Source organism: Oryctolagus cuniculus, chromosome 20 (assembly GCF_964237555.1).
Source record: "Oryctolagus cuniculus chromosome 20, mOryCun1.1, whole genome shotgun sequence".
NCBI classification, from domain to species: domain Eukaryota; kingdom Metazoa; phylum Chordata; class Mammalia; order Lagomorpha; family Leporidae; genus Oryctolagus; species Oryctolagus cuniculus.
In genome coordinates, this window is record NC_091451.1 from 10544643 (window position 1) to 10568589 (window position 23947).

The following is a 23947-nucleotide window of genomic DNA, read 5'->3' on the forward strand; positions in this document are numbered from 1 at the left end:
CATAATGTCAGTGTGCATTTGCGTTATTTCTACTTTTGGCTGTTTGAAGAGTGATGCCATGAACATGAGTGCACAAACACCTAGAAAGTTTTTTTTACGCATTATGTCACTAAATCCTAACAACTCTTCAAAGTAAGACACAACTGTTATCTTCATATTATAGACAGGAGGAGACAGGCGGAGAGAGGGGGCAGTCACATAGCCGTTGAGTAGAGAAGTTGGGAATTAATTGCACTAATAGCTTATGTTTGCTAAGGTCTGAAAAAGATATGGAAACACTGCCCCCTGGCTGTGTGCTAGTACACTGTGGTCTCATCAAGGTGGGGGGGAGGGGTGGACACTGAAAAAGGTTGGTTGGATATTTTGGACCAGTGAGAAAGCAATACCAGCAGCAAACTGAGGTTAGTGAAGTAGAGAATAAAGACCTGGTGGCAACAAAAGGTGATTGAATGGAGAGATTTTTCCTAGATGGAGCAGGCCTTGGAGAGTTTATCATAAAGATTCACGACAGGTTTATAGCCAACTAAAGAAGACTTTGCTGTATCAACTGCAGGACCACAACATAGAGATAAGATGTCCAGAGGGATTAAGTCAGGCAGATTAAGTAATTAATGGACTTAATGTGGTATAATTCAGAGAGAAAATGCTGTTCTTTCTATAATACTAGGCAGAAGTTTTCTATAAACGTGGACCAAAGAATTAGAAGTTGTACTAGACCAGTGGCAGAGCCCCCATCACTAGGAAGATAGCATTACTCTAAGGTGATGTTTTATGCTACCTTGCTTGTTTCACTCTCTCTGAATCCTTTTTCAAGTATTTGGAGCAGCCGCTTTTTCTTCACTGTAACTTCAGGGTCAAACATATAAAAAAGGCATTCCATCATCTTTCGATAGCTCCTTAAGAATAATTGAAACATAAACAGCTTGAGAATCTATTTCACAAAAGCTTAGCAACAGAGAAGATAAACTTCTGTCCTGCCAGGGACAGCGGCTGTGTGCATGGGCTGACTTATGGCCGTTTGGAACACCTCCACCACCAGCCCTCTCCTCTCCGGGCCAGGCCCCACGTGGACAAACTCAGAGATCATCCTAGCTATGGAGCATGCGTGAAAGGAACATTTATTTACAGGGTACGTTTTCAACACTGTCCACTTTTTAAACAGAAGGACATATCATGAAATAAAGTTAAATTTTTATAAAAACATTCATTGAAAATTCAACATCTTACTCTGAACCATGCATCTCTTCACTGTCCAAAAACTTCCGAAATTTCTCTTCATATTTTAGTCTCAGAATACGATTGTTAACTTTAATGACGCGTTTCACTTTCAGTCCTGTAATACCATATGTTCTGAAGTCCCGTGAGCAAAAACGTGACCGAATTAACTCGTAACAGGAAGTAAACCTACGTGGGAAAACAGAATACGGAACAGATTTTCCTAAAAATGTTTAAGGATACAAAGTCACATGTGACAAATTTAGAACTCATATTTTGGGTACTTTTGCTAAAGATACCAAATCATATGGGAGCTCTGTTTTTGTTCAAATTGGGCATACTTATTAAATAAATAAACGAAGTGCTACATTTTTAAATACAAGGGGACTTCACAAAATTTGTGGGGGAATGGAATTAAAAGTTTATTTTGAGGCAAAAAAAAATTTGAAATCCACAGCCAGCTTTTTCACAATACACATTTTCCACAAACTTTTTGAAGACCCATCATATAATAAAAAACAGCTCTTTTTTTTTTTTTTTTTTTTTTTGACAGGCAGAGTGGACAGTGAGAGAGAGAGACAGAGAGAGAAAGGTCTTCCTTTGCCGCTGGTTCACCCTCCAATGGCCGCCGCTGCAGCCGGCGCACCGCGCTGATCCTGGCAGGAGCCAGGAGCCAGGTGCTTTTCCTGGTCTCCCATGGGGTGCAGGGCCCAAGCACCTGGGCCATCCTCCACTGCACTCCCTGGCCATAGCAGAGAGCTGGCCTGGAAGAGGGGCAACCGGGACAGAATCCGGCGCCCCAACCGGGACTAGAACCCGGTGTGCCGGCGCCGCAAGGTGGAGGATTAGCCTATTGAGCCACGGCGCCGGCTCAAAAAACAGCTCTTTTGTTAGCTGTTTATTACATATTTGTTCTGCCTAAAATATATGTTGGTTGAGCAATCCTCCCATCCTGAAACACTTCCCTGACTTCAGTGAGACTACATCGTGCTGGTTTTCCTGGTGTAGGTGGCCCCTCCCACGTGTCTTTGTTGGTTCTTCTCTGACAGTTTTACAAATGTTGGATTTCTGTCTTTGTTTCCATGAACGCTCTGCAAAGGTGATTTCCTCTGCTTCCTTGGTTTTATATATATATATACATATATATATATATACACACATACATATATATATATACACATATATATATATATACATAGCTACCTAGCTTAGTTGGATATACCCAGACTTGAATATCTAACTACCCGTGTGCTGTGTCCACTTGCACAAGTAATAGACCTCTCGAACGGAACTTACCTGACCCTTGCTCCCAACCTCCTCATCCTGAGTGTTTTCCATTTCAGTATATACACCACCATCCAACTGGTAGCCTGGGTTAAAACTGCAGGATTGACTCTCTTCTCTCTTCCTCACCAGTATCTACGACTTCAGCACGTCTGTTTGGCTCTTTGTCTAAAACACATCCTGAATACAACCATGCTTTATCATCACCACTACCACCCCTGCTCATATCACCATTACCTCTCAGTCGGAATCCTCCAGTAACTGCCCAGTGGGGCTATGGCAGTGAAGAGGGCGTGTCTCTGTTCTCAGGGAGCCTATATTCCAAGGTGGGGGTAGTGGGGGTCAAAGGGGTGGTAGTGGTGTGACAAAATAAACAAGTAAAGCTATACAAAAGTTCTAAACGGATAAGGGCTTTGAAGAGCGGCTTGTGACAAGGAATGAGGAGGGGGCAATTTAAGACAGGGTTTGGGGGAAGACCTTTCAGAGAAGGTACCCGATCTGAGAACTGAAGGCCGAGGGGAAAAACTAAGTGAGGCTCTCAGGAACTAAGCCACACGGAAAAGCTTGGTTGCTCTCTGCTGCTCTCACCTGGCCACACTCAGACAATCCCAACCTGTCCTTAACGTACGACAGAATCAGGCTGCACACTGAAAAGTGGGTCACTTTGAGAAGGAAGTCCGTGATTCTATATGGGACCCACCTGCCTGTAGCGACACGTCTAGGTATTTACCTACCCAGTCCACCGGGGCCTGAACAACAGTGTGAGGCAAGGTCACAGAAGCGACCTCCTGGTGGGCAGTCTCTCCCTGAGTGTCATGCTTGCCTTGCTCACTAGCAGTCAGCGGAGCCAGGATCTGACCAATCACTCCTCCCTTGGAGTTGAGAAGTCAGCTTCTGAAAGCCAGCTCTTCCCAGAGGAGCCACAAGTCTAGCAGAGGAGAGAGAGACGCACAAAGTTGCATACAATCCAGCAACCTGTTGATCAGTTCAGAGGGCTTGCTAAACAGCCACATTCTTGCCTGCCTGGCGTGGGAAGCCTACTGTCCTTCCTATACTGGGCCTACATGAATCAAGCCTCCCCTAAATAACGTCCTGGAATGAGCAAAACTCTCATTATACACTTCCTGTACTCTGGCACAAACTGGAGATGGAAGCATTTTGGATAAGGCTTGAGTTATACGTGGACATCTTTTGTAGGGTTCCAGGGTTCCCACGAATACTGCTGGAGGTGGTGAACAGACAACGCTGAGCTTCCAGGCTGGCCCGCAGCTACGCCAGAACTAGAAGGCTCACAAGCAACTCCCTGCAGTACCACCCTTTTCTAGAACCTTTTTTCCCCACCCCAGGAATGCAGCAACTGCATAATAATGAAGTGGGAATGAGGGATGCAGTGGCATTCTGGGTGAAGGGAAGTTGAGCAAACAAGACGACGTAGGAGGTGGAGGACCAAGTATGCCCAAGAGTAGTGAGGCACACAGTTCAGCTGGTGCTGAAGGACCTGGAAAAGAGCTAGGACTGTGTAGAAGACACTGAATTCTCTACCGTGGGTGAAGGGGCTGAATGCAGTCTGGATGGAAACAGAGAGCTATAAAGGTTTCTGTTTGGTTTTGCATTTAATAGAGAGCTTTCTGTGGGAAGCATGCTGGAAGGGATCATACGAGAGATCACTCAGAAATCTTTGCTTACTGATTAACAAATACTGAGAACCTACTGCATGCAGGCACTGTGCTGGGCATTGTAGCAACAGCCCCTGTTAGGGGGGGAGTTAGGAAGACCTGTGTGCAGGTGATTTTGGTCACGATGGACAGGAATGACATTATGGAGAAGAGCCTGCGGGTCTTGGCACCTGCTTGGATGTGGATATTGAGGGAGACGAAGAAGATTATGAAGGATGAATGGGCAGGCAGCTAGATAGGTCTGTGTGAGTTGGAAGTCTCGGTAGGCCCCCAATGTCATACCATCCCTCTACCTGTCAATCAAAACACCTAATTTCCTGGGATGCACTTGCTTCATCTGGAACTTAAAGGGGGAATGTCATAAAACATGGCTATTAAGCTCCATGTAGAACCTGTGGAGGTATCATGAAATTCTCAGATGGCTGCACACTTGTGTAGAGGCACCACCTCCTACCACGTAACAGGATCTCTCTCTCTCTCTACCTCTCTCTCTCTCTCTCTCTCTCTCACCCATGGACCATGGCTGCAGGTGCTACACAGGTAGTCTCTTCCTCCCCTTCCTTCACCTCTTCTCCCTTCAGAGGCTCCTCTGGCCCACTCATTCCAGGTATTTCCTTGAGTAGGGTTGGCCCACACTCAAGCGTGAATGTGTGTTTTCCCTCTCATTGTTAGATAAATCCTGTTCATCTATTTGTGCACCTATATGAACGTCTGCACTTAGAATTCTTGCCTTTGTGTGACATGAGGGTCTGGAAAAAGATTAGAATGTTCATGCCCATGGGGCCGCCATTGTGGAGTAGTGGGTAAAGTGGCTGTCTGCAAGCACTGGCATCCATATGGGCGCCATTTGTGTCCAGGCTGTTCCACTTCCGATCCAGCTCCCTGCTAATGTGCCTAAGAAAGCAGCAGCAGATTGCCCAAGTGTCTGGGCCCCTGCTACCCATGTGGGAGACCCTTATGAAACTCCTGGTTCCTGGCTTCAGCCTGGCCCAGCTCTGGTTGGTGTGGCCATTTGGGAGTGAACTAGCGAATGGAAAGTCTCTCTCTTTCTCTCTCTCTTTCTCCCTCTATATAAGTCTTTCATATAAGCAAATAAATCTTATTCCTTTTTAGGAAAAAAGAATACTCATGCCCATGTCAATATCAAAACAAAACACAAAACCATAAAAATTGAACACTAAGTATTTTCACATTAAGTTGTCTAATCCTATCAGTAATCTTTGGTGACAGATTGCTTTTCTCATAGATGAAGTTCATATGCAACAATGGTTGTTTCAAAACTATGCAGAGAGAATTTGAACCTAGGTCTTCTGTGTCTCATCCCCTTATGGATCCAATGACTTCACCGTTGATTGTCTTTTGAATGTGTTGAGTTGGCCATGCCAGCTGGACACCCAGATAGAAAAGTCTAACAGACAGGAATTCAGGGCTGCAGTCTAGGAAAAAGGTTGCAGGAATAAGTAATTTGTAAAAGAGCAAGAGTAGAAGAGACTGGCAATGGAAATAGAAAATGTTTAAGTATTAAAAACAAAGAGATGGAGTTACAAGGAAGGACCAGTTAAAATGCAGTGTCAAATCCTCTTACTTTAGTGGGAGGGAGGATCAGTGATTTTTAAGGTACCTATATAATTTACATCATGGACTAAGATATTCAGTTACACAGAAAGATGTCTACAATCTTCTGTTAATATACAAATGATGCATTCATTCAACAACAGAAGAATGCATGGTTTTTATTTTTTATTTTTTGACAGGCAGAGTTAGACAGTGAGAGAGAGACAGAGAAAAAGGTCTTCCTTCTCTTGGTTCACCCCCAAATGGCCGTTTCAGCCGGCACGCTGTGCCGATCCTAAGCCAGGTGCCTCCTCCTGGTCTCCCATGCAGGTGTAGGGCCCAAGCGCTTGGGCAATCCTCCACTGCCTTCCCGGGCCACAGCAGAGAGCTGGACTGGAAGAGGAGCAACTGGACAGAACCACTGCCCCAACTGGGACTAGAACCCAGAGTACCAGTGCCACAGGCGGAGGATTAACCTAGTGAGCCACGGTGCCGGCCAGAATGCATGTTTTTAAATAGTTGGAGCTTACTGTAACCCATAACAATGCATTCCATAACCCTAGAAAACGGTATAAGAAATACTGTTAACAGACTTCCTAAACCAATCTTTTATCAGCATAAAACAAAAAGTCTCTGCTGCTAAAGCTCTTCGGAACAGTATAGGATTAAATTATATATAAAGAGACCACTGAAAAACATATGTACAAAAGTGACACTGGTAAGTACCTATAAACTCTCATGAGAACTTTAATCAGTAATTATCTATTACACAATGACTCTGGCCCTGTGCTGGATGTAATGACTTACAAGAACATGAAACATCATCTCTCTAGGCAAGGACCATAGAGTAACCTGTAGATTGTTTTGTGGTACTCTGAAGTTGTTCTGTTTTCACTGTAAATACACTGTATCTATAACTGGCTTGTCAAGCACAAGGCCAGCATCTTTTATGCATCAGAAGCCCCACCTGATAAGTGTTGCATGATGTCAATGGGTAATTCAGTTGACAGTACATAGGTATAATAATATAAATCTGTAAAATAAGGCTATAGTGACAATGACTCAGTCAACTAACAAGTCTCTGTAAGATACAAATATTTTAGAAATTGAAAATACACTAATTTTAGTTCACAAAAGACATAAAACTAACTAAGAAATATTGAATAACATAAATTTGAAATTTTTTTGCCAAGGAAATAAAGGTTGTTTTAATAGAAAAACGTTTCCATTTGAGTCCTAGCTCTATTTGAGTACTTGTGTTTAAATGCTAAATCCTTGGTCTTTTCAAAACATTTATAGAAGAGAAGTCAGTGTTTAAATAAAACAACCAGAAATGCAGCACGTGGCAAGTTAAAGCACTTCAGTGATTTCTTTACATAAAGAATCAAAGCTGAGGTTGCCGAGCCTGTAGGACACTTAAAGTAAAAAACAGTCTTTGAAATTTTGCCAACATATATTTTATTTTCCCCTTAAAATGGATCAAGGTTATTCTTATTAAATCCAAGCAAACAATTGCTAAAGCTTATTAAAATCCATCAAAGCTATCTAATTCACTATCGGCTGCCATAGCCACCTAAATGGCTTTCCAGTCATTTTGCTTTTACTTTTGTTTTTCACTCCTCTGCCGAGCTTGTAAAGAGCTTACTTTGTAATACGGGAGAAAGAAACAGTAATAATAAACAACAACTCCAGTTAGGTCCAGTGAACAGAAATGAGAGACTGGAAAACCGGGCACCCTGCACAGAGGCCCCACTCAGTCTGCTCACTTGAAAAGCCAGGGCCTTTACTTGTTTGCATGGGACCTGGGATGAACACCTTCCAAATCTCTGTACATAAAAATCCACTGTGCTTAACAAACAGTGGTAGCTGCTGGGCAAATGGACGCACAGATACAAAAGAAAGTATTTTAAAAGGTTCGCCCTTGGGAAGGGGTTCTCACACTTGTTCCCCAAAGACCCCCAAGACCCTTGAGAAGCATTTACTCACAGAGGAAAGAGCCTCACCTAATAGAAAGCAGGGGGCTTGGTTTCAAGTACCCACAACAATAATATTTTTTTCTCCTAGAAAATTAATGCAAATTTTTCAGTGTAGTCCATGAAAATCAGGATTTGTTTTGTGTCTGACTTCAAGCAAAAGCCCACTCTGGGGAAAGTGCCAAGTTCACACTGTGGTCTCCCCCGCCCCCTGGTCTATCTCCACGTCCCCACGTTCCTAGGATGGTCCCAAGGCAATCTGCCTCACAGGCTCCTAAGTTTTGAGAAAATGACTGCAGAAATGTGAAAGTCATCATTGATAGTGTTTTTCTTCCATCTTTCTGTTTTGGCGAGGCTCACCTCTAAGTGTGCCGTCTGAGGCAACACAACCACACCCATGTTCTGACAAGCAAGGATGCTGGCTTTCTGCATCTGCTCCTCGTGGCTCATTCCACTTCTGTCTACACGGGCTTCTGACCTGAATCCCCGGTTTGAGCATATACCTTCTTCTAGTGGGCAGTGTCCCTAACTGCCTGGTTTTGTTTTGTTTTGTTTTTTGACAGGCAGAGTGGACAGTGAGAGAGAGGGACAGTGAGAGAGAGAGAGAGAAAGGTCTTCCTTTGCCGTTGGTTCACCCTCCAGTGGCTGCCGTGGCCGGCGCACCGCGCTGATCCGAAGGCAGGAGCCAGGTGCTTCTCCTGGTCTCTCATGGGGTGCAGGGCCCAAGCACTTGGGCCATCCTCCACTGCACTCCCGGGCCACAGCAGAGAGCTGGCCTGGAAGAGGGGCAACTGGGACAGAATCCGGCGCCCCGACCGGGACTAGAACCCAGTGTGCCGGCGCCGCAAGGTGGAGGATTAGCCTAGTGAGCTGCGGCGCCGGCTACCTGGTTTTAAACAACGGTTTCCACTGTGAACACAGCGCATTTGCAAAACCGCCTCCACCTTGGTCAGCGACCTGCTGTTGTCACCAATCCTACTCTGGTGTTCCTGCTTTATGACAGTTTCTCAACCAAAATGTAGACTTTGGCTATATCCAGTCCAGAAATAAATAGCATAAACATGCATAAAAATTAAGACCCAACCATAAGCTATTTTCCCCTAAATTATATTCTGCTCTTGGGCTTAAGAAAATTGGGTAATCGGTATATCACTAGGGCATCTTCAAGAGTGGCTCATGACAATACTGTAAACAGCAAAATGTACAGAGGGTAAAGCAGGTAACTGCTAATGTGTAATAGATGAATATTTTATATTAGAAATGTTTTGAAAATGGGACACTTTAAGATGGTATAAGTGGATATTCTGGTTGATGATCCTAAGTACTTAAAATTATTTTTAAAGTTATACCTAAATTTCAAATTTACCAGTCATCAGATCGAGAGCCTTCTTCAAAATGGATATTTCCCACAGTCTCCAACTCAGTTAACAAAAATGGGATCAATAAGCCGTGGCTTTTTTTCTTTTGCTTTACTTCAACACGGTAAATTGCTTCAATTCTATTGAAGGAAAAATATATACACAGCTATCAGAATCACCTAAAAGTTACATTATTAAAAATTCACAGTTTTTTAAGCTGATATTAAAATACAAGGTTTCTTTTAGAAAAAATACAGAAAGCTTGCTTGTTAGCATTTAAGTACAGTAAGATACTTGGTTTTTGGCAATTAAATTTACCTCAGATTTTGTTCGCCTAAGAATATGTGAGTTAGGAGACCATTCTGGTGCTGCCACTTACGGCTCTCAGTTACTAAATCATTCAACCTTTGCTTTTCCGCCTCAGTTTTCTCAGAAAATGGCCTATTAACACTACTAGAAAGGCTGCTTTGAGGATTATATGAAACTACATATAAAGCTAGTAGTACATAAACTGGCATACAGTAAGACCCAACAACTGTTACTATTATTAGTTTCAGTGCTATTACAGGGCAAACTAACTTACCGACTTGGTGTCTTACTAAATAAAATAATTCATAGACTTTGCTAACCCTTCCTGTTGTCTTTATATTTTTGGTTGATAATGAACCTGAACTTGTTATTAAGGATTCCAGACAACTATGTTGGTGCTTGGCAGGGTCCCACCTGCTCGGTGAGTCTGCACCAGGAGCAGCAGCTCTCTGGTTTTCAGCTTGCACTCAGGCAGTGAGGTGACAGAAAGCCCCTCAGAGGAAGATCGTTCTCCCCACCTCTACAAAAAACCAGCAGGCTAGCTTTGCATCAACGAGGCCTGTATATACCAAGAACGTGTCTTGTGTTTTCTTCAGCTGTAATTCTTTTCACTCCCAAAGCATTCTTACTCTCCCACGTTTCAAACCTGAACAAGTTAATGCATTAAACGTACTCATCAATTTTTTTGTTCCAGAATGTGACCCTTCCACTCAAGGCACTTAGTTTGGTCAGTATCTTCTGTTGAAGACTTGGCTCTTCTGTGATAGTTTCACAGTTCTTTGATTTCTCAAGCTCACTTAACTTATTATTAATGGATCTATCAGTGTGCACTTTGGAAGATCCCTTGAGTTCGGCTAGTTCCCGTTCCAACTGTCAAAAACAAGGTACCAGAAAGCAAAAGCAAAATAAAACATGATAAAGGCAAACTTTGAGTTCGGATATTATTTTTGAGTGAGAGCTATTTAAAAATTAGTTATTTTATTTTTCCTAATACATTTTTAAGTTACACATAACAATTGTACATATTATGGGGTACCATGTGATGTTATGATACTTGATACATTGTGTAATGTCCCACAAGGCTAATCATATCTGTGTCTTCAAACATTTATCATATCTTTGTGGTGAAAACATTCAAAATCCTTTCTTCTAAGTTTCTTCTAAAAATATAATAGTATGGGGTGAGTGGATTCAATTCTCAGCTCTGGCTCCTGACTCCAGCTTCCTGCTGACACAACACTGAGAGGTAGCAGTAATGGCTCAGGTGTTTAGGTTCCTGTCACCCATGTAGGAGACCTGGAGAGCCTTCCAGTGTCTGACTTTTTGGCTCTCTGGGTATTTGTGGAGTGAATCAGGAGACAAGAGTGCACTCACTCATTCTCTTTCTCTCTCTCCCCTTCTCAAATTAAATTGTATATATATAGCACATTACAATTACCTGTAGTTATCCTACTGTCCAAAACACACTACAACTTCTTACTCCTATCTAACTAAAACTTCATAAACCCATTGAATTCCTTTTCCAATTCTTCCTGACACCCTACTCTCACCAGCCTCTGGTAGCCACCAACCTGCTCTCAACTTCTATGAGATCAACTTTCTCAGACTCCACATATGAGTGAGATCATGTGGTACTTGGATCTCTGCCTGGCTATTTCACTTGGCATAATGACCTCCAGTTCCATCCACAATGTCGCAAATGACAAGATCCCATCCTTGTTACGGCAGAATAGCATTCCATTGTGTATACACCACATTTTCTTTATCTGTTCATCAGCTGGTGGACACTTAGGTTATTTCAATTCCTTGACTATTATCAACAGTGCTCCAATAAACATGGGGGTTCAGATGTCTGACATACTTCATTTCCCTTGTCTATATACACAGAAGTGAAGTTGCTGGATCAAATGGTAATTCTAATAAATAATAAATGTAAGTTAACAAAGAAGAAATCTAGATAATTAACATAACAAACTTCACAAGTGTATGAGAAAAATCATATTTTCAACCTTTGGCCAAGTTCAGTCAGCCAGTTTCTTTTGAACAAGGGAGGGCCTTAAATACTTCAAACATGGAAGTCTCTCAATTGAAAATTAGAAAAGCAAAGAAATAGATTTTGAAATATCATTGATGAGCTTGTTTCTATTAAAGCCACAGTAATTAGAAAAAGTGCTTGTTTTGGTAATAAATATTTAAATTTCAAATAGTGTGATGGAGGGGTGGGCTGGCGCTGTGGTATAGTGGGTAAAGCCGCTGCCTGCGGTGCCAGCATCCTTTATGGGAGCTGGTTCAAGTCCCAGCTGTTGTTCCACTTCTGATCCAGCTCTCTGCTATGGCCTGGGAAAGCAGTAGAAGATGGCCCAAGTCCTTGGGCCCCTGCACCCATGTGGGAGACCTGGAAGAAGCTCCTGGCTCCTGATCAGTGTATCTCCAGCCGTTGTGGCCAATTGTGGAGTAAACCAATGGATGGAAGACCTCTCTCTCTCTGCCTCTCCTCTCTCTGTAACTCTGACTTTCAAATAAATAAATAAGTAAATCTTTTTTTTTTAAATATGATTTTTAACATGCTGACTTTTCATTTTCAATGTTTTTTTCAACTACTTTGGTGTTCTTGGAAAAAATTACCCATAAAAATATAAATATAGGGTGCACATTTTTTCTTCTGCCTCAGTCCCCTACAAAACTCAAAACAACAATGGTCCTTATTTCAGATTTTGTTTTTTTTGCTCATAATGTACTTTTGCATTATTTTGGATATTAGAAAACATTTCATTAAATATTCTTTATCTTAATTACCAAGATATGGGGCACTCTTTCAGATTTTGGGCCCACTGTGAGAGGCTGACCTGCATAACTTTAATCCCAGTCTTGAGTATTTCAAGATAAACTGTAATGTACAAGGAGAAGCACATAAATAGATATTAATTATCTGTACTCTCTCTCCATAATAGTTAAGTGCAGCTGTTGTGAAACAAATTAAACATTTATAAAATGTCTGTAGTTTTTATAATCTATTGCTATTATTTTTCACACTTGCATACATACATTTATACATTAAAATGGCAGAAATAAAATGATTTCCATATACTGGTCTCTTATGATTTTTATTCAAATAAGTAATTTAAAGTTTGGTAATGTTTTACTTTAGAACTACCTTTATTATTATAATAATTAAAGCCTGCTCATTCAGGAAAAAATACTGCATGTATTAAAAACGTTCAATATATTTGAAAGCCTTGCTTTTTATGGTATATACTATTCTATCTTAAGAATGGATAATTCTTCTCTTGTTAAACATTTATGTACTTTTCAATACTTTGTTGCTATTAACAGTGCAGTGATGAATATAAGCAAACACGTGCATATATAAAACAGAGCACTAGAAGTAGATTGACTGGGTTCAAGGCTGGGACTATTCTTGGGATGTTCACACCTCACCGAAGTCATGCTCCATCAGTGGGGTGCAATGTGCCACACCCAACTTCACCACACTGAGGTCTGTCAGGTGCTAGCTTTTGACAGTCTTACAGGTGAAAACAGCTTCTTATTTTAACATTTGGAAATGAATAATCAGATTGAACTCTTCTTTCTGATGTTTATTCTCATTCTTCATTTGTTCCATAAAACCCTAGTTTCTTATTTTCCTCACTTTCTATTTGGATATTTATTTTTATTGTGTTTTATTCACAGGCATTTTTCATTAAAGTTTTCTTAGTTTTATTTTTTAATTGGCAGAGTGAGAAACAGAAGATATTTTCCACCTGCTTTTAAACACTGCTTTTAAACTAAGGCTATTGACCTGTTGTCCATCATATTTGTTGAAAATTCCTCCAGATAATCATTGGTTTTTACATTTATTAATGATGCTTTTGAGTACAAAAGCATTTTATTATGGTGACAGCCAGTAAATCAACATTCATTCCTTGTGCTTGCTAGTATTTCTTTTACTTGGCAGGCTGGGATTGGTAAAATATATTCATCTACATATTTATTCTTAAATTTTTCATGTTTTCACTTTCACATGTAATCTTTTTTCTCCCCATTGGTATTTACTCAGTAAAACATAAACTAAAGATCCAACTCCCCTATTCCCTAATAGTTTGACTGTTTTTCTAACATCGTTTGTTGAATAATTCATTATTTCCTCATACTTTAAACAATACACTAAATTTTGTTTGTACAAGGTTCTGTCTTAAGACAAATAATCCTTAATGTTTCAGGGTCTACTGTTTAAAAAGCAAATCCAATTTATTCTAAATTAAAAGTCATACATAATGTAATACTAATGAATACCTTGATTTGAAGTTTCCACCTTATTGTATACCTTAATGGTATCAGTAATGGGATATTTTGCACTTAAAACAAAAAAATGAATTTTGAGCACAGCCTGCTGGTGTCTAATAAAAATGCAGCTGAAATAAATGGAAAAGATCTCAAGCTCTCTGAATTACATGGAAATTCATGGCTTTTCAAAAATTTCACAATCACATTATACATTTTTTGAGTTACCGATTTCTGGGGACTGAGTACAGATTAGTACAACCCAAAACCAAAAAATGTGGGGTCAAACTTGACTTGAAATTTAGTATTAATTACACAAACACACATACACACACACACACACGGATATCTATCTATCTAAACTTTAAAAGATTTTGCAATCTAGCCACTTTCTTAAGACATAATCACTGAGACTTTATATTATTTAATCTTACATTTTTTTCCACAAAGCTGAATAACTTTATCCGTTCTTCTGGCAACTTTTGTAGTTTACATTTTCTATCATTTAGTTTCTCAAGATCTTCATTAAGACGCCTCTGAATAGTTTTTATGCGCATATTATAATACATTACTTTTTTCATTGCTGTGGTCTGAAAGAAAGGAACAAAACAGAAAATTAGCTAAACAAATTATTGCTGAATTATTAGTGAATGTTGTGCACAACAGTGTGAAAGTTTTGTGTGCTCAGGTACTAGAAATGATAGCAGTGAAGTGACATGCCTACACAGAGCTCTATACTTATACCAGAAAATTCCAAAGACTGTTTTTTTGTGGACAATACTGAAGTGTGAGGCAGAGTCACATTTTTTCCAGGCTGAGAACATAAAGGCTACAGGTAGTTTTCATAAAGCATTATCAGTTAGTTCATTAAGCAATAGTACTAAGGCAAATATGTGACACATTATTCCTGTTTGATTAACTCAGAGAAAAATAAAGAAATTAACAAGAATTAATTGCAAATACCATATTACTCTTCACTTTTTTAAAAGCATTGCTGGGGCCGGTGCTCTGGCATAGCGGGTAAAGCCACAGCCTGCAGTGCTGTTATCCCATATGGGTGCCAGTTCCAGACCTGGCTGTTCCACTTCCGATCCAGCTCTCTGCTATGGCCTGGGAAAGCAGTAGAAGGTGGCCCAAGTCCTTGGACCCCTGCACCTGCCTGGGAGACTCAGAAGAAGCTCCTGGCTCCTGACTTCAGATAGATGCATCTCTGGCCATTGCAGCCAATTGGGGAGTGAGCCAGTGGATAGAAGACCTCTCTCTCTCTCTCTGCCTCTCTTTCTCTGTGTAAGTCTGACTTTCAAATAAATAAATACATCTTTAAAAAATTTTTTAAAGTATTGCTAAAAAATAAGATTGTGTTTTCTTTTCAAATCTAGCTTTAAGCAAACTGGTTTTAGACTGACAAAAGTACTCAATTGTCAATCTAATTAAATTATCTTGAATTCCTTAACACTAATGGATCACCATCCAGTTGTTAATAAGTTTATTGTGATAAAATGGTTTAGATCCATCATTAAGAGATATATCAGCTAAATGGTGTTTAAGAGTTATATTAGTCAAAAAGAACTGAGAAGATAAATCAAGTAAGCTATCAAAATGTGACCCAGTTTTAACTGAATATGAAATAATGGAGGCACTTCTCTCTTTTAAAAAATGTTTTAAATTTAATAACATATTTATTTTTTATTTGAAAGGAAAGGGACAGAGAGAAGAGAAAGAAAGGGGATGGGGGAGAGAGATCTTCTTCCTCTGGTTCACTCCCCAAATCCCACAAGAGCTAGGGCTAGGCCAGGCCAAAGCCAGGAGCCTGGAACACAATCCAGATCTTCTACACAGGTGTCAGGACCCAAGTACTTGAGTCATTACCTGTGTGGCCTCCCAAGGTGCTTAACAGCAGGAAGCTGGAATCCAAACCAGAGCTGGTACTCAGTCTCATGTACCCTGTCTGATATGGGCTGTAGGCTTCCAAAGCAGCAGCTTAAATCACTACCTTAAATCACTTGGAAGGTCTGCAAAGCTTTAGATACGCATTTTCTAGAGCTGTGAGCTCTTTTTCAATATGATGTATTTAGTGCAAACCATCAGAATCCCATCAGAATACTTTGGCATAAAAAACAGAGTAGTACCTCCCACACACTGGGAGCTAGGAGCTGGGAGCTGGGGGCTGCAAACTCAACCCAGGCCTCCCACGGAAGCGGAATGGAGTCAACCAAGCCATTACCTGCTGCCTCCCAGGGAGTCCACCAGCAGGAAGCTGAAATTGGGAACAAGGCTGGGACTTAAACAGAGGCATTCCAACATGGGGACTGTGCAACCCAAGCAGCGAATTCACTGCTGTGCCAAATACCCACCCTGCTATTATATTTTATTTGGAATTGTTGGAGAAGACATTAGTCCCTGGCCTTCCAATCACTCCAAACATGTGCTAACAGACGAGAATGCTAGCCCTTTGCTCTGTATTGCAAGACAGTTATTGAGCATGGAAAAAAAGATAATCTTAGCCTTTTGGGAAAATTAATGAAAGAATGGTATTCGAGAATAAATCTTCAGGCTAGTAAGAAAAGCTAAATAAGATATGTGAAAAGGGGTGAGTGCTGTGGCATAGAAGGCTAAGCCTCCGCCTGTGGTGCTGGCATCCCATAGGGGCACGGGTTCATGTCCTGGTTGCTCCTCTTCCAATCCAGCTCTCTGCTGAGGCATGGAAAAGCAGTGGAAGATGGCCCAAGTGCTTGGGCCCTTGTATCTACATGGGAGACCCAGAAGAAGCTCCTGGCTCCTGGCTTTGGATCAGCCCAGTTCTGGCAATTGGGGCCATTTGGGGGAGTGAACCAGATCTTTCTGTCTCTCCCTTTGTCTGTATCTCTACCTTTCAAGTAAGTAAATAAAATCTTTTAAGAAAAAAAGAGATATTTGAAAAAGACATTTCCTGTCTACATTGAGATGATGGATGACCCACAAGAAAAAGATGAGTGGGCTTTGTGTGGGAGCATCCACGTATTTGGCACATTCTAGATATTGAAAAACTATTTATTTGATGAACAAATAAAGCAAAGGGGACAGACACTGGGCTGAATGGAGGGTTAGAAATATAATATAGAAAGACTATTAATAAGCAGGGAGAATTCTTACGAACTCCTTGTAAAAATAATAGACCCATTGGTGGCACTTCAAAGTGACCAGGAGGTTCACTGTCTGTGGCAACCCAGACTGTCTTCAAGACTTCACAGATGCCACCATGGGAGTATGCAGAGATCCACTTACACTTCCAGGAATCCCAAGCCTGCTTTAATTAGATTAAAATTCATCTAACCTTTACTACCATCAGTCAAGGATTTTTGTAATTTTGATACATAATATTCTAAATAATAGGTGGCTACCTGCTACATGTCTTGTTTTATTTAACCTGTAATTATAAATGTATATATAGGCCGGCCCTGCAGCTCACTAGGCTAATCCTCTGCCTGTGGTGCCGGCACCCTAAGTTCTAGTCCCAGTTGGGGCGCCGGTTCTGTCCCGGTTGCTCCTCTTCCAGTCCAGCTCTCTGCTGTGGCCTGGGAAGGCAGTGGAGGATCGCCCAAGGTCTTGGGCCCTGCACCCGCATGGGAGACCAGGAGGAAGCACCTGGCTCCTGGCTTCGGATAGGCGCAGCTCGCCGGCTGTAGCAGCCATTTGTGGGGTGAACCAACGGAAGGAAAATCTTTCTCTCTGTCTCTCTGTCTCTCTCTCTCTCTCACTGTCTAACTCTGCCTGGTAGAATAGTCCAATTATGTTTCAAATTGATGATAATTTTTCAAATTTCCTTCTCTTAGTTTTGTAGATTGCAATGTTTTTCTATCACTGTACTTTCCAGTGCTATCATCAAAATTGATACTCTAGTAGTAATGTACTATTTGTATACTTTCATGTGCAATATCCAGCCCACTTGGGCAAAAGTAGAATTGGTAACAAAAACTGACCTGATAATCCTACCTAGCAGGCCTCTCTGTAAACACAGCCAGAAAGAAGTGAATTAGGCAAACTTAAGGCACAGGTGCCTGATGAGGGATGCACTTACATCTGCCAGTTCCTTGATCTGCTTTGCCGATACATCAAGGGTGTCCAGTCTCTGAAGGAAAGGCAAGTGAAACAATACGTGTGTGGAATAATTATACAGCAGACAGACTGGGTTGGTTTTATACTGAGGATCATTCAGACATAAATCCTTTAAGCAAGGCAGCCTGGCTAAGTTAGTAAGATCCTAAAAAAACCAGAAATCTTCAATTAATTAATTGCGGCTGTTATTTCTAGAGGAGGCATTTGAACAGATCACCCATAATCTAATATAATGAATTCTAATTACATGCTTAAACACATTGAAATGATTAAGGTGGCTAAAATGTCTATCTCTAGTGGAAAATGGGCTAAACTCTGAGGAAGAGATCAACAATAATGAAACAGCAGACTCCACAACTCTACATTTTAACCACTACTAGTCTATGCTTATCATGGAGTTGGTCCTCTGTATATAAAGTCAAACTAAAAATGAACCACAATGAAGAAGGAGATGGGAAAGAGAGAAGGAGGTGGGATGGGAGCTGCAGGGGGAAGGGTGGGTATGGGGGAAAGAACCACTGTATTCCTGAAGTTTTATCTATGAAAAAATTCATTCATTGAATAAAAACATATGAATGTACTTACCCAAGTGATTAGAGAAATGGCAACATATTATAAAATAAATTATTGCTTAAAAGTAAAAACAAAACACGTGTTCCAGCAGGTACCTTGCAGCCAGCACGTGAGCGTGTTTGTTAGGATGATATTGCCACCCCGCACAGCCACGATTGCTGGCCATCTCTCCCAGGTCTCCACAGGTCTCTGCTCCCTTCACCCCATTTCCTACATTTTCCACCTAGAATATGTCACAAACATCATGGAATTCCTGACTTTCACTGTCTTTATCTGCTTTTCCTTTTTCTTTTTTTTTTTTAAATCATGAATGCCCTTTGTACCTGTTGCAGTCAACTGGAGGTTTCTCCTGAGAAGCCCATTTTTGCCACAACCTATGCAGCGGGAGGAGTTACCAATGCCCTTCCAGACAGCGTTTTCCTGTAACATCTTTTATCCTGGTCTATGCTGTTCTTGACTTTTCCCCTGGCCCTTGCTGAACTCCTCAGTCTTGCCTCTTCCTGGCTGGACACTAACATTTTATGGTTCAGTCACTCTGAACTATCTGAAATTCAGAAACATGCCAGACCTTGTTTTGTCTTGGGCTTCCCTCATGCTGCTCCCTTTCAGTACACTGAATGTCATCCTAATTCCACCTTTATGGTGTCAGCGCCCAATGGGGAGACTTGTTTCCTCTTCAGAGGCTGAGGCACACGCTCCTCCATTAAGCTCATAGCCACTGGGCTTACCTCTGCTGTGGAATTTATCATCCTCTACTGACAACTGCTTATGCACCCAAAAGCCTGTAAGCCAGGGGTTTATATGGGCTTTGGCATCAGTCTACAGACCAAGAATGGTATTCACATTTTTAATGTGTGAGAAAAAAAAGAGAACAATATGTGATGGAGGCCATTTGCAGTACACAGAGCCTAAAACCTTTTACAGAAAAAGCTTGCCAAGCCCTGAGATAAACTGCTTGAAAGCAGGGATTCTGTCTGTATTCACAACACTCACCAATGTACTTCCAAACTTTCATGGGAAAAACTGAATTCAAAGAAGTTTATTTTTGTGCAACCCCAATTCATGTCTTGTATGTTAGCTTAAGCCTTTTCCCCTCAAGGATGTCTTGTCCTGACCTCTCAAACAAGGCCAAGCTACCCTTTATCTGGGTCTCCCCCAGGGATGGCAGGATCCCAAACACTTGGGCCATCTTCCGCTGCCTTTCCCAGGCCATTAGCAGGGAGCTGGATAGGAAGTGGAGCAGCTTCGGCAGAACTGGCATCCACAGGGGATGTTGGCATTTCAGGTGGAGGCTTACCCCACTGCGCTACAATGCCAATCCCTGCTCTACCAATTTAAACAACTACCAACATCATTTAAATGACCACCTCACCCTAGTCTTGCTAGCATAGAGTACTATGTTTATAAAAATGTTGATTATTGGGGCTGGCGCTATGGTGCAGCAGATTAAAGCCCTGGCTTGAAGCACTGGCATCCTATATGGGCACCTGCGTCTACCTCTCTCTGTAACTCTTCCAAATAAATCTTTAAAAAATACTGATTATTCAAGATCAGTTAAAGGTTGTATCATGCTTTAATTAGCATTTTATTCTGAGATTGAAAATTATTGAATTTACTAGTCATATGTTCAGTTCTACAAATTATCTATCCATGTATCCTTTATTTTACTAGGTATCTTAAGTTATTTGTTTCTAATGGATTTAAAAAAGTTCTTTTAACAGTAAGAATACTAATCCTTAGCCTACTGTATGATGTACTTCAGAAAGTCTGGGTGGGGCTAGCGTTTGACCAAGTGGGTGGGATATTGCATTCCTTACCAGAATGCCTGGGTTTGAGTTCTGGATTAATGCTGCCTTAGCTCCCTGCTAACATGCACCCTACGAGGCAGCAGGTAGTGGTTCAAGTAACTGGGTCCTTGTCACCCAGTTCATATTGAGCTCTTGGCCACTGGCTTCCGCCTGGCCCAGCCTTGGCCACTGTGTATGTTTGAGAAGTAAACCAGTGAGTGGGAGTTTCTCTGTGTCTGCTGTCTCTCAGTATTGACAAATAATTCTTTTAAAATTCATGGGAAATAGATCAAAAGACAAGTTTATTCTTTGTAAAAAATTTTTTCCATTTTACATGAAATTCACTTGTAGTTTTTTCACAATGTACATTTTGAGTGAACTTTTTGTAGATCCCTCATATACATGGATTTCAAAAAATTTGCACCAAAATAAACTTTTTCTAATTCAATTTTCTACACACTTTTTGAAACAGCCTCATAGTCTCCGCAATTACGGTTTTCCAGGTGTTTTGTTGCCTTTAAATTATATGATGTGTTTCACAGATCAAAGGTTAAAATTTTCTTGTGTTTAGACAGGAGGAATTGGTGTATTTTAAGCTGGCTTATGTAGGGGGAGAATGACAAATACACACATATACACACATGCTCACATGCACACACACCCTGCTATCTTTCCATCTCATTGGCTGCCCACTACCACTCTTTCAGTGTCTCTAGTTTCAATCACAGTTTATTTTCCAAGTGTTTCATCTGAACCCTTACCTGATGGTCTCAGAGTCGGGAGTCAGTCTGCCAAGACCCTAAGTGCCTCCCTCCCACCGCTTTTCAGTATGCCAAGAATGAAAGGCATGGCTGCACCTCACCCATTTCCTAGCCCTATATTTACAGGGAGCAACCTTGTGGGGCAAGCGACATCCCTACCCTCTGCCCCTCTATAGAAAGGAGGCTTGCTTCTCAAGCAGTAGATTTCCCAAGTTCAGTGCTCCTTAGTTGTGATGTGATACAAACCCCTGGTACCCATTCGGGCCATCACTCACCCCGAAGGACACAGGCATTAGGGAAACTGAAACAAACATCATGCTCATGTTGCTTTCCAAGGCATGAGACATAAAATCCTCCATCTCTGACCCAGGAGACTTGTTTCTTCTGCCAGCACCCATGGCATTACAACAGGTTAGCTTGTTCACTAAGCACCTGCCTCTAGTCTCTCAATATTCAGTAAAGAGCCCAGTAAGAGCCTATGGTTGATCCAGGAAGGAGACTTGCTTGTCGAGGTGCTTGCCAGTTCAGCTCATCATACTGCCAACCACATAAGAGATTAACAGGTAAGTCTCACAACTCTGACCCTTGAGACATGGCCTGGCATTAGCCTATTGGCTTACGTGACGAAACAGAGCGGGTATTCCAGTCCTCCTCGTCCCTGACCTCTCCATCTAATCTGACTATGTACTATCTGGCTGAAAGTTCTCTGACCCTCCAGTGCAGAGGTGGGGAATCTTTTATTCACCAAGGACCACTTGGGCATTCAGAATATCACTTGTGGGCCATACAAAAATTATCAACTTAAAAATTAGCCTGCTACAGATTTATTGAGTTTCAAGTCCCACCTGAAGTTGCCTTTGTAGAGCCAGACCAAATGAGTTCGTGGGACTTGTCTGGCCCACAGGCCGGATGTTCCCCAACCCGGCTTTAGTGGAATTAGGATTCAACTTCTTTCAGAGCTCTTTATCCATCTTCTACTGACTTAAGTTTCTACTAGTCCTCTTTATAAATATAAGCATTTATCCAAGAACACAGATCCATTCAGTCGCTCCAACTGTTTACCAGATCTTCACTGGATAGGCCCACTAGCATGCTAACCTCAACATATCCAGGAACAAATATATTCTTTTCCTTCTCAAAGTAGTGACTTTTTCTGATTTATATATTTCTTGATTTTGCTAGGAACTGGAATTACATATCCATTCTGCTACTCTCGTTCTTCACATTCTGCTGGCTGCCAAATCCTACAATCATAATGACTTTCTTCTTCTTTCTTTGCTGCCAACACCTTAATTCAGATTCTCATAAGCTCTCATTTAGATTATTCCTGTCATCTCTCAACTGAGTTTCCTGCTTCCAGCTGTTCCAAGCTAATAAACACTAGATCAAGATTATAATCCCCAAGGATCATCTATGATCATACTACTTCTTATCAGAACAGTACATAGTCAAAGTCCAATTGATCTTTCTAATCTTAACTTCCAATGTTCTCATGTAGTTCATCCTCCAGTCAAATGACAATCCTGATACTGTAACACACGCCTTGATTTCTTTCTTCCGTACTTCTGTTCATATTGTTCTCTCTCCCTCAGAATGCCCAGCTCCGGTGCACAGAAGATCCTCCTACGCGCCTGTTAAAATTGTGTTGGGGTGGACGGTCAGCCTAGCGATTGGAACACCTGCATCCCATTTTGGTGTACCTAGGTTTAGGATACCTTCCTCTGGTTTCTGACTTCAGCTGGCTCAAGACACTGGGTTCCTGCCACCCAGAGGAGATCAGGATTGAGTTTCTGGTTCCTGGCCCCTGTCACTATGGGCATTAGGGAGTAAGCCAATGGATGATGGGAGTCTTTTCTCTGTGCCTGTTTCTCAATAAATAAAAAATTTTAAAGTAGAATAAATAAAATTCTTTGACACTTCAAAGCTTATATCAACTATTTCCTCTCCACTTTGATTAATAAACTACAACTTCATATGAATTTCTTTTTCAGGTATGTGTTATATCTTATCCTACAGCTTCTTGGCGTCTTCTATTTTTCTCTTAGTAAAAGAAGTTTAATAATAGTCAATTCAAAATTATTCCTATGGTAAATTTTCTCCATGTTTCTTCAATATTTTTCTGAAGGACGTGTTTGAATATGCACCTTCAATCTCACATTGTCAGAATTAAGAATGCCGCATGTTTTAATCCACGTTACATGCAATAAACATCAAGTCCTTTTTTTTGGCTGTTTCTTTTCCATTCATGTTTTTGACAAATGTTTACTGGGATTTACTGTATGTCTAACGCTGTTTGAAGCACTGTGGATATGGCAGTGAACAAAATGGGCAAAACTCCTGTACACAAGGAGCTTGTGTGCTAGTGAAGATGTGCCAAGAAGAAAAAAATCAGACAGCAACAGCATGAGAGGGAGTGCTGCAGGTTGGGAAGGGCTCTTGCCATTTTACCTAAATTGGCAGGAAAGGTGTCACTAGGAATGTCACATTTGAACAAATATTCGAAAGAAAATAGAGAACGAGCCATGCTGGCATGTGGGGGAAGAATGTTCCAGCAAGAGCAAAGACCCTAAGGTGAGAATGTCTGGGTATATTCAGGGAATAGTGAAGAGACCAGTGCATCTGGAATAGAAAAAATCAGTAGGAGAGTGACAGAAGCTGTGGTCAGAGAGACAGTGTCTAGGGAGAAGGAAGACTAGATTACCCAGTTTTTCAGGCCATCATAAAAGAAGGCTTTCAGTCTCAAAGATGAGAAGCCAACGGCGGGTTTTGAGCAGAAAAATGATGATATGAAGTATTTTTAAAAGGCTCCGTCAGGCTGCTGGATAGACAACAGACTGAGAATAGCCAAAGGATAAATGCAGGGAGAATTTTCTGGTTCAACACTACAGTGAGAGATGACACTGTCTTGAAGCAGGTTGGAAATGACTGGGGTACTAAGAAAAAGTCAGACTCTAGTATATTAAGAAGATGGAGTCAACAGAATGTGTTGACAGACTGGATTTGAAATTGAAGGAATAGTACTAAAAATGACTTTAAGGATTCTGGCTTAAATTACTGGAAAAAGAAAATGCCATTGAGAGA

At 41.2% G+C, this 23947-nt stretch overlaps 1 protein-coding gene across 7 annotated transcripts in view; it reads right to left on the reverse strand.

The window, feature by feature from the left end:
- LRRC9 (leucine rich repeat containing 9) overlaps positions 1-23947 on the reverse strand; it is a 110427-nt gene that overhangs the window by 74603 nt on the left and 11877 nt on the right. For 6 of the 7 annotated variants that reach the window (XM_051826379.2, XM_008271862.4, XM_051826378.2 and 3 more), the window contains 6 exons: positions 17708-17890; positions 14085-14240; positions 10043-10239; positions 9069-9200; positions 1228-1404; positions 779-896 (listed from right to left, as the gene is read on the reverse strand). In XM_051826379.2, the coding sequence (XP_051682339.2) occupies positions 779-896; positions 1228-1404; positions 9069-9200; positions 10043-10239; positions 14085-14240; positions 17708-17890 (963 nt within the window). The remainder of the gene's footprint in view (positions 1-778; positions 897-1227; positions 1405-9068; positions 9201-10042; positions 10240-14084; positions 14241-17707; positions 17891-23947) is intronic. The other variant, XM_051826377.2, reaches the window with a different exon arrangement.